Source organism: Sinocyclocheilus grahami, unplaced genomic scaffold, assembly GCF_001515645.1.
Source record: "Sinocyclocheilus grahami isolate Dianchi unplaced genomic scaffold, SAMN03320097.WGS_v1.1 scaffold428.1, whole genome shotgun sequence".
NCBI lineage: Eukaryota > Metazoa > Chordata > Actinopteri > Cypriniformes > Cyprinidae > Sinocyclocheilus > Sinocyclocheilus grahami.
In genome coordinates, this window is record NW_015505607.1 from 832,630 (window position 1) to 849,769 (window position 17,140).

At 39.0% G+C, this 17,140-nt stretch overlaps 1 protein-coding gene across 1 annotated transcript in view; it reads right to left on the reverse strand.

Annotated features, from left to right (window-relative positions):
• zbtb16a (zinc finger and BTB domain containing 16a) overlaps nt 1-16,449 on the reverse strand; it is a 133,994-nt gene extending 117,545 nt beyond the window's left edge. The window contains exons 1-2 of the mRNA XM_016233353.1: nt 16,312-16,449; nt 12,774-14,114 (exon numbers count right to left, since the gene is read on the reverse strand). Coding sequence (XP_016088839.1) covers nt 12,774-14,023 — 1,250 coding nt within the window. The 5' untranslated portion in view covers nt 14,024-14,114; nt 16,312-16,449. The remainder of the gene's footprint in view (nt 1-12,773; nt 14,115-16,311) is intronic.
• Nucleotides 16,450-17,140: the final 691 nt, after the last annotated feature.

Below are 17,140 nucleotides of genomic sequence, written 5' to 3' on the forward strand. Positions count from 1 at the left end.
TAAATAAATAAATAATTGTGTACTGTACAGATATGAAGGGAGGTATTGGCAAAATCTCACCTGTAGTAAATCACTATGAGCAATACGAGCTTTACAATTTGACAGTGTGCTATTTTAAATGTTAAAAGTCATTTTAATTCAAATACATTGGACGTTTTAACCCAGTCGGTGGTCAGACCCATTGTCAGACGGTCCCTTGTGTGCGATAATACGTCAATGCATTCTCCGGTTTAAATTTGAAGCAATAATACACCTAGGCGGTTTTGAACTCCTATTTTTATGTCAATATAAAGTGGTTGCATATTGTTAAAACTAATCGTGGTATTGATATATTTGTAGGACTGTTGACTCTATAGATCAGTGGTAAGGGAAAGCAATTATAAAGAAAATGCAGCACGTTGCGTTCTTCGGACCTCATTTGCTTGCCTGTATATAGTTTTCATAATCATCAATAAAGTGTATTCTGAGATCTGAGGTCTTATATCACTGTATTAGTTCACTGAGGCGCATTACATGTCGTTGGGGAATCCTGGAGTGTGACGTATGAGGGGGAACCCCAGTATTACAGCACAGACAAGCCACGATACAAGTAAAGGAAACTAAGCAACCGAAAGCAATACATGTCTTCCTCAGATGTAATGTTAGTTCTGTACATCAGCGTTGGGTAAAATAGCATTATAATCTCCTATGTGGTAGACAAAGCTGCTTACATGTAGGCTACGGGAAACAGCGAAGATGTTGAATTAAACAAACACACAATCAGATTTTCCACATTTATCAAAACTTCTACTTGGCGCTTGCTCCATTTCTGCCAATCAGTTTTTGTGAATGAATGACTTAATCCACCTGTCGCTTTGGTCTTCATCAATAGCCGCTTGCGCTACCTGCTGGTGAGCGACTGACAGCAGCTGGAGATCATGCATCGGTGCTCAACTGCTATTCCTGCTGCTCCCCGATGTGTAATGCCGAATTTTCTGTCGAATTTTAACCACTGAATTTGTGGAAGCGAATTTGGAATGTGAAATAACATGGACCAAAATTTGCCTGTCGAATATTATACATCGTATTTTTAAACAGATTGGAATATTTTGGAAGTGAATTCTGGAAGGTGAATATGAATTATTGAATTTTTTATTATGAAAATGTGTGTGAAATATTTTTAATTTAACAACGTCGTATGCACTGCGCTCTTGCATTACTTGATCTTTTTATTTTGGTGTGTTTAATATTTTTTATTGAAATATTCACAGCTTAAATAGACAACTATGTTAAATTTCAGTACCTATAAATGCAAGCCCTGGAAATACAAGGCATTCAAATGCAAGCATTGTTAATGCAATGCATTATTTTTTCAGTTAGTGCTATTCAACTTGCTTTTTTGTTTCAAAGACATATGGCATTATTTTTCTTTCATACCCTTTCACTGTTTGATTGCTCACTGTTCTGTCAACCAAATTCAAAGCCTCTGTCAAACTCAGCTTGAGGTAGGCCAAACTGGAGGATGACCATCCTTTGTGCTCTTCAGGACAATGGTCCGAAAGGTTGGGGTCAACACTGGACCACTGAGATCCTCCCATTCCTACCTCCCACATGCAGACCTCTGCCCCATGAACTCTCTGACCCTGTCCATATTGTGTGCCTAAAAATAATAAAATCTGTTCTGGCAGACTGTTCTGTTATGCGTATTGTATGTAGGGTTCTTTCTTTGAACACTCTCGATCTGATTCTTAGCATTTAAATCAAGATTACACCAAGATTATGTGGGATTTTACTGGCAGATGGTGCTTTTTTTTCTCCATAAAGCTGAGTGGAGCCAGGAGCTGGCTGGGCTACTTTCCCTTACTTAATGAAAGAAAACAAATACTACTGGTTTCAGAACGCTTTGGGTATTGAGTCCAACAAGATGGCATATAATATTACAAAACGTGTCTGTTTTTTCAAGAGCGTGACTCAAAACAATATAAAACCATATGTGGAGCTGTATTTTTGCAGACATTGTGGTCCAATTGTGATTAATTTCCCTCAGCAACTGCTAGTCAGACAAATTAATAAATTTATTTTAAAAAGTAAAAAGAATTAAAAAGAATTGGAAAATCATAAATCACTAATAATAATAATAATAATAAAAAAGTATATATTTTATTTTAAATTGATTTAATATTTAAGAATATAATTGTGCTAAAAAATTAAATAAACTGAAAAAGAAATTTAATCAATTAATTAAGAAATTTGGGAGAAGAAAGTCAACCAATGTAAAGCAGGCATGAGAAATTTCATTGATCTTTCTGCTCTTCTCAAAGCACATGCTGGTCCCACGATGGCAGCATGGTATTGCCGCTGTTGTTTTTCTTAAAACTCTGCCTGTGTGACAGATTCTTTGCTGATCAATAAAAGACCCTCTATGAAGGCCTGGAAGTCAGCTCACCCCACCCGCGATGCACTTTGACCTTACTGAAGGCCTGACTGAGCAAAAACACTGCTCTTCCCATGAGGCCCCTAGAGGCTCCTGTTTCACTTAGGCAATGAAAGGGACTACTGTAAATAATGGGGGCCTGTTTGACCCCGCCTTTGTCTGTGGACCCCTGCATCCACTCTACTGTAACAGACTAACCCTTCACAATGGAAGCTCTCACGGCTCCGAGACCCCAACCCTCTCGGCACTACACCCAAGACTAGGGATGGGTATCGTTTACATTTTATCGATACCGATACAGATACTGCTTATCGATACCGGTACTTATCGATACTATTTGGTGCAAAAAGATATGAAGTGAAAAGTTGTTGAAAATGTCAAGTTATATTCAAGTTTATTACTGCTGAACTTTAGCAACTGTATTAAAGTTCTTCAGTCAAGAGCAGCGAGTTATTTTTCTCTTCGTTTCATTTTATTAACATTAAAGGAATAGTTCACCCAAAAATGAAAATTGTGTCATCATTTACTCACTCTCAAGTTGTTTTAAACCTGAATGAGTTTCTTTCTTCTGTTGAACATAAGTTATTTTTGAAGAATGTGGGAAACCAAACAGTTGCTGGTCCCCAGTGACTTTCATATTTTTTTACTATAAAGTCAGTGGGGACCAGCAACTGTTTCGTTACCCACATTAGGGCTGAAACGATTCCTTGAGTAACTCGAGTAATTAGAATACAAGAAAATTATGTGCTTCGAAGAAATGTTTAGTCCATTTACTAGGGATGCACTGAATTTTCGGCCGCGCCGCCCAACAGTGTTCAGGTTTCTCTCCTCCAGCCATCATCACTGCGCCGTGTGACGCTCCGTTCATTATTCCGCTCTATCAATGTGCAATCTGCTCATTTACCGCTCATGCTCACCGGAAAAGCTAAGTCCACTCAAATAACGTGCTGACAAGATGTAGTATACTTGTTCCTGTTTGCAGTACTGGGCAACGCTGGTAAAATCTCATTCACTGATCTGCTCCCCACTATGCTCTGCTCACATGTGCTGATAATAATAGCTTTGCCAGGGTTTTTATACGTTTACTTGATATTTCTTTACACAAAATCATAATTTCTATTCATTTCCCACTGATTTACGCGATCTGATGAGCATTAACTCATATTACGCGATCATATCTCATATTATATCTCTATGAATGAATGAATGGCAGAGCGTTTTCCTTTACCATACACACACTGAAGTGCGCGTGACGCTCGCGGTGATTTCAGCGTCTGCCGTCTCAATGAGGACATAAACGCACAAACAACATCTCCAGAACTGCTCTGAGAGTCACTTCATGACCGTTTCATTTGAGTAAAACTAGCGTCATATCATATACACACAGAAATTTAAAGGTATTCATGGCAACCCGTCAAGATAAAAGTCCGGTATAATATGAAGACATTGCAGCAGAAATATATTCCAATTGTTCAGCAGAATGTACATACTACAACTACTAAAATTATGAAAACTTTATTTTTTTTAAGGAATGATCACACAACATTTCTTCCATGTTATAATTTGAATAGTAAATCCCCTTTGTTTGCCAAAAAGTTAAATTTTCAATAATTTAAAGATAAATTATATTTGATAACCAGATACACAACACAAAATTTCTGAGGAAAAAGAAAACATTTCATAAGGCTATTTTAAGAATAAATAACAATAAAAAATTAGGTGAGAGAAAATAAAACAACTTTATAATTGTCATTTTCTTTAATCATAGCTATAATTATTATAACACCTAAATTATGTTGCATGTAAAAAGTGTTTGTTTCAGCCACTTAAAGGGTGGGTACATTGTGTGCACATGATCAGGATGGTACCACCTCCGCTGCATTTTGAGAAAGGAAAAACCCTGTTTGCAGGACTATACATTATTTGGATAATTAGTCAAACAACAACAACAGTTATGTCTGATTCTGTTTCATAGAACTGAATAAAAAAATAATACATTGATATTTAATATTAATATATTTTCTGTCCAATTTTCTTTCAATAAAAGTTTGGTTATTTTATTGGCTTGTGTTTTTTAAATTCTGTGTCATTAAAATTGAGTTAAATTAAAAAGTCTTATAAAATTACTTTGTAATAATTATTTATCTTATTAAATAATATAAAGCATTTTCGGTTTCAGTTTTCGAACAAGCACATCCAGAATTCTCGTTTTCGGCCCAGAATTTTCATTTCGGTGCGGTTACCATTTACCGTAACTACATACAGAGCACTGTGTTTGCAACCACATGCTCCTCACACACACACCAGTATGCAGAGAGTCATTTAAGAGGGTTTATTCTCCAAATAACTTTAAATTCATATTGCTGAAAAATGTGTTAATACATGTTGTGTGTATGGACTCTTGTTTTTGTTCCACGTTAGCTTCCTGCCCACTAATTTTTGCCTATTACAAAAGTCACAAAGCCTTCTAAGAAGATAGTAAAGTAATTCAAAGTAATTTGAAATTGATTTTTATATTTTTATATATTTGTATTTGCATTTTGAACGTAATATGGAAATGAAATGCCCTAAATGGGTTTAGTTTTCAGTTATTAATATATGCAATTTCAGCAATAACATTTTTTATTTTTCTAAAAAGGAAACATTACTTGTTCATTTTAAGAGACCCATCTTATTTTCTCTTGTATATTTAGTATTGCTCTTTAATAAAGAAAAAGTTTTTATCCGATTACTCGATTAATCGATGGAATTTTCGGTAGAATACTCGATTACTAAAATATTCGACAGCTTCAGCCCTAACCCACATTCTTCAAAATATGTTCTTTTGTGTTCAGAATAATAATAAATAAAAATTAAGACATGTTTGGTACAACATAACCAATAAATAATGACAGAATTTAAATTTTTGGGTGAACTATCCCTTTAATTACAAGCGGCAGCATGTTTAGTACTGCCGCTTTAAGAGCTGCACGCATCCGTTTTTCTCTCAACTGTTTACTTTCACATTAGACATAATTAACTGTGTTTATATGTAAACCTTGTGTGTTTTTGACAGTATTAGCGCAATCAGACGATAATTACGATAACCAAGTAATCAGGTGCTGTTTGACCGGCCTTTTAGTGTACGCACACTTTGGGTGAATGCGCTCAGAATAAGCACATGTTAGAACAGCACGCGAATAAAACGTTTAACCGGCAAGGCTTTAAAGCACACGGAAATAATGTACTTTTGTGATTGCGAATAAGTCTCGTGAGTGTAACTCTACCGAATCAACATTTGATGCGAATGTGTCTTGCGAGTTTCAGTTGGAGCTGGAGCCGCGAGACATAATACAGCGCATTGCTTGAGGTAGATGTTGTGTTTTGTTTGTTAATGTTTCATTATATTACTAGTGTTGCATACGTTCACTATTACACTACTGCATATATTGCATCTGACACTGATGTCGCTTAGTTCTGTAACGTGAGCCCACACTTTCAAACGTTTCACTCTTGCCACGATGACTGATTGCACGCAAACACAGACCGCACATGCGCATGGATGTTAGTGGTCGACCGATATATCGCCAAGGTCGATTTATCGGGCGATATTTGGCATTTTTCAAATATCGGCATTGGCCGATAAGTTTTTCTGTTTGGCCGTTGCGTTCGTGGTGGGACTTTTATTTTGACGGCGCTAAGAACGGCAGTGCCTGAACACACAGTGCTCGCATTCTTCCTCTTGTTTGTTGTCATCGTTAACAGTTCTGTCCACGGACATAAGTCGGTCTCATAATCAGATAGAACTGTTAAACAAAGGAATTAAAATGTATACAAAAAGTATTATAATGATTGCCTTTATATTGTTAGTAATAGAAAGGCAAACATTATAATAATAATTTCTCGTTTGCCGTCAGCATTCAGCAAATACGCATTTGTATAATTTAAACAAATCTTTGAATGACTAATGAACATCTAATTTAAAAAATCGTGCAAACTTAGTCTAATTCAGCTGTGAGATCTTATGAAGTGTGCATTTGTATCCTGCACGATCGTGTGTACCCTGTATGACGGTCGGTCCGTGCGAATTGAATGCTGACAGGAGGAGAGTTCAGCTTCATTGAGACGCGTGATCAACAAACTTTAAACTCGTAATTTCAAATTATGCTGCGCTTCATGTTTTTGTCCAATGTCATTTTCATGGTGTGTTGTATGTAAAATGAGTGTTACCTTGGCTTTAATTAAAAAATGTGATTAACCAACAGGGCACTCAGTATTCTGGGAAGTTTGTGTGCATTGGGAGTGTTTACTTCCTTTTAATTATTTTTGTATTAAATATTTGTTTATTTGTGAAAAATACTTTGTCATTTAAAGTATAAGCTTGTTTATTTTACACATTTATTTTTTTATCTATTTTCAAATTATTTCAAATTTCTTAAATATTAAATAAAATAATATCGGCTTTATATCAGCCACCCTGCTTTCCAAGATATCGGCGGTCAAAAAACTATATTGGTTGACCACTAATGGATATCACACGCACATCGAGCAAACGTCGGCCACATCATTCAGTGAAGGAAAATGACAAGCAGCAGCTTCTAAGTCGTCGTTAACATTGAAGTATACGGCGATAAAACAACAAAGTATCGATTGCCCTGAAGCTTATCGGTACTCCGGTATTGACCCAATTACGTACCGGTCCAAAAAAATACCGGTTCTTGGTACCCATCCATACCCAAGACGGGATTTAAAACAACACAGTCAGACCTCCCGATTGAGCTCTCTATATTCTATAAGACAGCCTTGAGAACCTGCACCGCAGGATTCTTATTTGTAAGAGTAGGAGGACAGATAGGGTGACCCTACCATTGATGGCGAAACCCAGCTCAGGCTTGGTGAGCAACAAGGTGCAAGTGTGGAATGAGGTCAGAGGCTAAGTTATTCTGATGCATGCGTGAGGATGCAGGAAGCTGAGCCTCTGAGATAAGGTTTGATGTGTTGATAAGGACACCAACACCTGTTGAGGACTCCAGCTCTTCTCTAGTTGTGCAACAGCCAGACTTTTCGACTAGCAGAACAAAAAAAAAAAAAAAAGTCTTCTCGTTGTGGTCCTCATTACTCTGACCAAAAACTGCCCACTTAGACCGGAAGAGACCAGATGAATGATGTGTAAAGTGACAAAGCTGTATAAAGCGAGCTAATCAGATTGATGCTTGCACACTGAAATGGCTAAAAATCCCAAAATGCATAAGACAGTCAGGCTGACACTATAACTTTTCTTGAGAAATCCCAGCCAAAATGCATTTTTGGCTCGTTAAAAGTAACTGCTGCCAGCCCCAAAGACAGGATCAATGTGAATTTTCTTTCATGGGAAGGTCAAACAAAGAGCACGGGGTGTAAAATTGCTGGGTGAGACAGTGGTGGCTCATGTAGGGGAGAAGCAGAGAGCCTCCGTTCTTCTCTATGCTTAATGGTGTACAGCACATCCTGACAGCATCATCAGTTTCCTTCTGCCACGGACACAAACAGCAGAAATGATGCCGTGTGAGTCATGACGTGTCACAGTGGGCAGCCCTTGTGATCAGTCCAGTAAATGGAATGGCTTTTGGACTCCCAGACAGTGAGGGAACACAAAAACACTTCAGCCTGAACTAAAGGGAGAGAAAGCTCTCAGTGTAACATGCCAATGAAACTCAAGTGCAATTTTGGTGACAGGTCAAAAATAGTCTGAGAGAAACAGGGTAGAAAACTATATAAATTCATCTGCAAAAAAAAAAAAACATTTCAGTTTCATGTCTGTCTCGAGCAGACTGAAAGAGAGATGAAGTGCGTGTCACTGACAACATTGGCTGTTTGTAGCATGAGAAACAGACATTGAGGTAATTAAAACATTACTGGGCCATTTTAGTTTTATAAAATGTTTTCAGTCTCACATGTGACTCAGAAAGCCCAACGGCCACGATGTATGCCAAACAATGGCAATTTACTGATGGCCATCACTCAATCTGGGGATAAATGAAGGTAGTGTGCTTAGTGAAATAATCTCTCTTCTATTGAATTAGAGCTCAGATGTATTTGGTAATGTAAGTGCAGGGCACGGCCTGTCCCTCAAACAAGCTCTCTTAAGGCCAAGCCATTAATCATTCATTCTGTCCTGCTAGTGATCACTGCAGGCGTCTTCAGTCAGCAAATACATAAATCAATTATAGTTTTAGCTTTATTCTACCATTTATCCAACTGATCCCCCTGGATTACAACATGGTTTAAAACGTGTCGGTTGGCTTTCTGCATTCGCTCAGAGTTGCCATACCATATCTCTCAAATGCCTCCAGCAGGAGATAATAGAGGAGAAAGAGAGGAAGGCCTCTTTAGGCCATGTCTCAACTAACTCAATTTCCACCCCTCACAGAAGGGGGAGAAAGAGAGGAGGTCAGAGAGTGTAAGAAAAGAGATGGGGGCGATGGCACTAAATAATATGAAATACATTCACTAAATAATAGCATTTTTATGTGGTGTATTGGGGCAAAAAAACATTGTCTTAAGGTGTGGTCACATTTACCGTTGTTCAGATGAAAATCCAGAATATCCAGTTATTTCAACAGGAATCCATATGCAAATAAAATATAACAAAAATATTAAAGAATAAATAGATAAATAAATATTATAATATTAGAATTTATTATTATTTTAAATATGTATAGGCCTACATATATAAAATACTACAACTAATACTATCACCAACAACATCAACAATAAAAAAAAATCAGCACACAGTAGAAAAAAAAAAAGCTTTTCCATTACTTTCACTCCTTAAAATAACTTAAACTTAATTTAAATTATACAAGATTTAAAAAAATAAAATGAGTTGAAATAACTTGTACAGCCAATTTGATTATTCTTAAAATTTAAGGCAACAACTGAGGTTAAGTTGCAATAGGTGGAATTTTTTACAGTGCATGAAAATAAAATGTAAATTCTTTGCAAAAAAGACTTAATTAGCATTATCATTTTAACCATCTTTATTGATTTATCTTTGAGCAGTTAAGCAACTTATAACTACCGTGCTTGGCATTTCAAGCAAAGGTTTTTCCCATAAACAAATCCTCCAACATGCAGTTTGGCCGCTTCCTACCTGGTCCGACATCACACAGATCTAATGTGATGGGTATTTTATGACCCCCTCCGTAGCACACTTGTATCACTCTATCAGGGGCCCCTTGCCAATCTCTGGCACCCCATTCAACAGGCAACAAAGGAGCTAATTAGAGCCCCTCTCGGTGGAAGCCCGAGGAAGGTTCTGATTTGATACTTCCAGGGGATTCCAGAGCCCCAGCAGTGCATTCACACAGCCCTCGTGCACGCTTGGCTTGGCCCTTTGCTCCAGACCTTTATTGTACGCAAAGCTCGGCAGAGCCTTAGAACTAGTGAGGGGGAACCGACACGTCTTCTTTCATGTAGCGGGAGCCAGAAACCAGATGCTAATGGGATATTGATGGGATTAAAACACTGTACTTACTGAAAAGAGGAACCTGTGATATATTAACGTGGCTGAAATAAAATTGGTTGATGACTTTTCTTTGAGGATACAAGAAGTGTAATATATTTATGTATATTTTACTTAAGATATTTAAAATACTATTAAAAGGATAGTTCACTAAAAAATGAAAATTCTGTCATCATTTACTCACCCTCAATTTGTTCCAAACCTGTATAAGTTTCTTTCTTCTGTTGAGCACGATAGAAGATATTTTGAAGAATGTTGGTAAGCAAACAGATTTTTCATTTTTGGGTGAACTTTCCATTTAAGACAAACAAAGTGAATACAAATCTAAAAGGTCAAATAGTTATTAAATGACAAAGATCATTTTATAGAGCAAATGAAAAGAATCAGAAGTTACAAGGCAACTCTGAAACCAATAAAATCTTTCATTTTCTGGAAAGTGGCATTACAGCAACTATATATTTATCCCATCAAATTCAGCCAAATGAACTGATTCAGACCAGCAGTGAATCTGATTTCTGACCAGTCACACAAGTGAGAAAGGACCAGAATAGGGCCACATGAAACACCAGCGTCTTATCTCAACCAGCCTGCTTTCTCTTCATCTACATCGCCACGGCCACTGTTTAAATCTGATTTTGATGCACATATACGTGCATCTACATGTGTGGCGGAGCAGAATGGCTTCAGATATATTCGCAGATGGTTAGTGTGCCACCTGGCACCACAGTGGGCTTGCAGCACCCTGCTCTGTCTGTAATCCTTCCATCTCCAGTTGCAGAAAACAGATAAGAAAGCGGCCAGTGAAAAGCACCTCAGTGAAAAAAGCCCTGTGAGCAACAGTCATGTCTTTTTACAGGGCATGCCAGATCCCTATCGCTTTAATAATATTATATAATACAGAATAATATAATAATAATAATAATAATAATACAGACAGGCGCCGTCTGCCTGTCTGTGTTTACTTTTATTCCTTATTCACACGCGAATCAAAAAGTCTCTTATTTTCTACATGTGAGTGCCGAACCCGAGCCCTCTGTAGGTGATGCCTCAGATATGAGTAGACAGAAGCGAATCAAATAAGAGTTAGGTGGTGAAATCCACCTGATGGACTGCTCTGATACACGAATCAACAAACTTGTTTTCGTCAGCGAGGCTCTGAAGATACAGAGCTGCAGTCAAGGTGTGCAAGTCCAATACATATGATGCAACCTAGTGTTAAGTCTTTAATCGATACATCTCTTGTCCTGACAGTGAGGACAGAAGGCAGATTCCAGATCAGAGGGGTGGCGGTGTAAATCTTTACAGTTCAAGCGGGGCTTTTAAAGCCTGTCTATAATTGGGCGCCTGCCAGCAGCTGGCGTATGTGGGCTGAATGGACAAATACTAGCGTCTGAAAGAAAAAGCACTGAAAATACAAATAATACACATTTTAAAGGCATTAAATATATCTGGTTTTATTATAGCTAAATCTAAAATATAAGTTTGTCATGGCATATTCTATTATAATATTATGCAACTATAAATTAAAATAGGCTTTTAAGACCTGTGTATTCACACTACTTGGTTGATAAATTATGATTTCCTCTTTCTACGCGGTCTTCCTTGCCACAGAATATCTTGAGAAAGAGAGTAGCTTTAATTAGGCAATGACTCAATTTCATCCTCAAAACACTAACAAAACCCATCTCAACCATACAATAGGCATTTCAGATGTTTAGACAACTAGACATGAGAAACCTAAATTTCACAAGACAAAATTTCTTGTCCCAAAGTTTTTTAGCCAGCATTATTCCCATTTTCAGAGCAGCCATGAAGAGTTTCAAAAACTTAATTGGCTAACTTGACAAAGTGAAAGGTCCACTTGTTTAAAGTCTCGTTGGCTTAATTGCAATCATTCTTAATTACCATAAGGCTTTAGAGTTAAACACCACACTATCAAATCAGCTGACACAGAGAACGGTTGGCCCTCCTTGTCCCGGGTGGCTGGCCTACTCATCACTGGCCACACCATGGGGGTCAGGGGGGCTGCTTCCCATTAGCCTGCCCCCTCTCCAGGTGCAGCTAATGGGCTCAGCCAGAGCCTCTCCAGGACCACTTGGCAGCCACCAGCGCAGGCCTGGAAGTGATCAGCACCCAACGCCTGTGAGCCGCGACAAACAGACGGCCCACTTTAAGGAACTAAGTTAAAAATAATAATTTTTCTTCACTAGCCTGGGAATGCCTCATCTTGTTGTGTGCAATTGCAGCAATATATCTGAATTGAACATCTTACAGTAAGCAAAATAATTTATGCACATATTTAAGTATTGATGGCAAAAACTTATTTTGACCTGTTTTTTCTTTATAAAAATAACAGCTAAAACAATGTTTTTATTATAAATTATAAACAACTACTGGCAAATTGGCATTTAATTTCTACAGCATTTTCTGTTTATTGAATGTATTCTGTTTCAAACAGCTATACTTGTATTGCAACTTGATTGACCTATTTTTCCTTACTCCTTTCAAAAGTTATTTCAACTGAAGAGCAATTTTTCTTGATAAGGGGAAAGCATGAGAAAAACATATGTGCGTAAATCATGCTCTGCAATCATTCTCTCTCATATCCACCACAGGCAGAGTGTTAAGCAAATTGACCTCCAGCATGAAATAAGATAAGCAATCAACAGTTAACCATCACGACTCATCTTCAACTAACATTTCTCTGCAACCAAGTTCCAAAAAATGGGCACCTTGTGGTCCTTTGTTACACAGAGCGCAGTAAACTAATTGAATTAAGGACCTGCCTTTGCACCAGGAGAAGCAAAAAATAAATAAATAAAACACTTGCGGCGAACACACATTTATGGCAACCAAAAAACAAGAACAAAAGCGTACCTGTGTTGCTCTACGGCCTCATTGTCAGGTAGTTCGGCGCCGCACACGTTGCAGCGCTCGTTCGGGCTGCGGCCGTCGGGCTTCATCCCAGCAGCTAATTCGCCAAGCTTGTTGAAGAACTCCCTCTGGATGAAACTCTGTGGCAGCAAGCCCCCGTAGGCACTGAAGTCCATGGACATGGCCAATGCTGGGGACATGTGCAAGGATGAGGCCATGGAGGCGGGCATAGAGAGCATTGCTTCGTTCTTGTGATTGGGGGGAATGCCATAGAGCGACGCCAAGTGTTTTTCGGTCATCCCCGCCATGGCCTCCAGCCCCATCTGGCTGACCTCGGGCTGCTGGTCACCCACACCTTCCTCCCTGACGTAGTGCAGTTCACGGGCACTAGTGATCACGCTGCTCCTGGTAGGGGTGCCGGGCCCATCACGGTTCTTGTCAGGTTCTCCACTGCGTTCACCGTTGCTGGAGGCGCTGGATTCCATGGCTTTAGGGCTCTCATGCTCTCCGCTCTCATCTACTTGCATCATCTCCGTTTTGATCTCTCCCATCATGGGGTGGGAGTTGCCTTGCAGGGGCTGACCAGCAACCGCACCAGGGTACATGGTGCTCTGCAGGAGGGACTGGCCAATGCTCATCAGGCTGTCCACGGCTGCTTTGGTTGGGCTCATGGTGGAGAGGCCAAAGGAGGTGGAGACAGAAGGACTCTGATCCAACATTCCTGGCAGCATCAGTGCTTGCTGGGCAGCTAACACGTAGCTGCCCTCCTCCACGGAATGCTTTTTCGGGTTTCTCCCATGCCGTCCCTTGCGCTCCTCATCGTCTTCTGCGCCTCCGTCATTCATGTTGACCTCAGTGTCGTTTTCATCAGAGGACTGGATGGTCTCCAGTATCTTCAGGCATTGCTCCTCCAAGTACTCTATTTCTAAGATCTCTGCTGCGTACAGCAGGTCATCCAGATCCTCCACTTTAGCTTGGAGCGTGGCAGTGTAGGCATACTCCAGAATTTGCTGGAAGGTCTTTGGTGAGAGAAAGTCGAGAGTGTAATGTTGGCTGTTCCGGTGAAAGAGGATCTCGAACATCTTACTGGCACAGGCCAGCACGGTCCGGTGAGCGTGGAACTCCTGGCTGTCCACCATGATGACCACGTCGCACAGCGTGCCGGCCAGGCGCATCTGATTAGCCTTGTGCAGCAGGGCATTGGGGTGATTGGGGTTTTGGAGCTGGATCATACCCATTTTAGTTAAATCCATAACGTCTCTGAAATCCACACGGCCAACTCATGAGTCTCTCTTTCCACGTAGCAGTCTGTTCAGTTATCTTTGTAAACAAGATAAGGTCAATCTAGAAAGAGAAGAAAGAGAAAGACCCACAGTTAGATGTAGCAAAGTCACAATGTTTGATTTTCTGTTTGTTAGTTTATTTGATTTGTTCTTAAATTAACAGCCATCATTCTAATTATTTCAGTATAAAAAAATAAAGATGTTATAAAGTACATTAGACTTCAGATGTAATCTGTCCAGTATAAAAACACAAATATGTCAATATCAATCACAAATAGCATTTAACAGCCAAAAACATTTTAGCAAGAGATGAAAAATCTGTCAAAATGCACAAAATAAAACGACAAGTGGCACACATGAGAAACACGTAAACTTGGCTTTAGTGCTAGTAAAGGCTGGCAGTAATCAAGCCTTTGTTTCTGTGTGTTCGAGCTCGCCTCACAAAGCCCATCAACAGCCTCCTGAAATGAAATGGCATCTTATTCAGTATTCCCATCACAGACAGGGATACTGAGCGGAGCATGGAGAGTGAGGCAAGCTGTTGCCAGGAATAGTTGGAACAGAGGATGACACAAAACAGCTCAGAGCTCCTAAAACACACCAAAATGCAATTTTTATTTAAAATACATTTCCATGTATCATTAGTGAATTATATATAGATGTCATTTTTTCTGCTATATCAGATATATATACTATAAAAAAAAACATTAACTCACAAGGTAATCTTAAAAAAAAACGTGTAATTTGTCACCATAAAAAAGGACAAATGTTCGGGCATTTTTCATTAACTTCACCACCATCACAATGTATTACTCAATAAAAATAAATTTTAGCTATAATTTAACGTTTAAAATCGGCTTTGTACAACAACATAACTATCTTACAACAAAAACATTACCGTCACATTTGAGTGAACACAATCAGAGGAAGATCCACCACTAATATATATGATAATAGCAGCGAGAGGAAGCCATGCCGTTTATAGCATTATCACACACATTTTAAATAGTAGACAAGGAACGGAAGATTTACTCAGATATTTAATATTTCCCCCGTCTTATTTAATCAAAAAGAAGCCTCACCCGAGAAGAGCAGACTAGTAAATAATCTTTATATCAAACACTATGATCTCAGCAGTGAATGACGGGCTTTTCACTGTGAATCTACCGTCTCAGACAGCAAATAAGCTGAAGTTATGATAAATGGCGACACTAGAGAAATACATACGAGGGGTTTCACGCCGTTTAAATTACTACAGAGTACAGGAAGGCGAGTAATGAGTGAGAAATGAATACATTGTCTTTGAATTGCAGTTAACTGAGGAGACGTTAGCAATAACGACGCCAGTTCACGCACGCGAACTGTGCATCACAACAACAACTCAAACAAAAGTCAAAAAACGATCAACACATAGTCGTATTATTAGTCAACTACAGCTGTGATAACCGTTATCTACCTCATACATGTTAAAAAGACCAATGAAAAGTCCGGTCAGAGCTCATTTGAATGATCAATACATGATTATTTGACTGTTCACACGTGAATCAATTGAAGTTAAAGGACCCGTTTGTTATTTCATTAACGTTACATACGCATACACATCGGAGGAACAAGCAAACAGCGTTTCGGTTAAATTAATCTATTTCAGTATTGTTATAAAACTAACAAAAAATGAAAGCACTTTAAAAATCACAACCAATTCAGTGCGGTTCATTTTGAAAGACAGTGACACGCACCTCCACGGTGGCCCTGATTTAATGAGCACACCTACTGTCAACCAAAATAACAACAATTATTAACACCCCGACATTTGTTTGTTCTACGACACACTTCTTCAGTTAGGACATATTTAAACTCTCGGATGAACGTTCAATTCGAAACATTCACGCTGAGAATAAAGCACATGGAGGCAAGTCACTGTCTGGTGCGCGAGCAGACCTCACGTCCCCCGAATACTAAAACGCACGCTTACGTCAACATAACATCTCCACATGTGTAAAGATGAACATAAACAGCCATATCTATCAGGTGCCCTGAGCCTGCGCCACACTTGCACTTTTTCGGTGCGCTCTCACAATTCACCTTCACTTGAAGCAACAGTAGACACACTGTAACTTGATGTGATGCTGAGCGCAAACACATCTGGTCAACACAACGCGGATCATCTCTTAATGTGAACACTTCCCAAACTGAAAACACGCAGACAGATGGGTCTGTCAGGAGCCGTGGGTGTTTTAAAGGTGCGCGCCTGTACTCACCTGTCTTGCACGTTTGGCTTCCGAGCGCGCGGTTATTAGGACTGTAGCATAGTAACGCAGTTCACAGTACCCGCTCTCTCTCGCGCTCACTAACTCCTCTCCGCTCGCGGCTTAGCAAATCAACACGGCGGTGACGTCAGCGCACATCCTCGCCGGAGTCCTGACAAACACTGCTAAAGTGAGACACCTAGGGGGCTGTCGAATATAGGCCAGCGTGTCTGGGACACTATCTATCAGAGCGTTTGGACTTTAATCATTAACCTTCAAGCACCATCACCTTTGCTACTACTTCAATAACCAGCTAACTTCTCCATAAGGTCTGTATACGAGCGCGATATGTAAATTCATATTTTTTTAGACCTTTACAAGTGCAATATTCACTATTTGTACACATTCTTGTAGGCTTATATACTACAATATTTGGTTGTAAACGTAAATATGTTTTTTTTCTGTAGTTCTTGTCTAGATGTGAGTAGCGTGAGCTTTTGTTACTATGCCAAATTCCTTGGCATAGTAACAAAAAATTAAACTATTTATTCAAACAAACAAATGAATGAATTAGCGTAAAATGTATTTATGACAATCATAATCTAGTTAACTCAAGCTCCTAAGTGTAAAAAGACATAAAGACAAGCTATTTTAAGCATTTCAACCTCTTTGAGAAGTGCATTTAGCATCAGAGAAATGATTCACACTTATTAGCCTACTTAATGACAGACATAAGATTTCAAAGAGATTTTGAAAATGAAAGACAGATTAATGGCTATACAGACAAGATCACTCGTTTGACTGTAAATGTTTTATTTATTTATTCGTCCATTTATTGTGA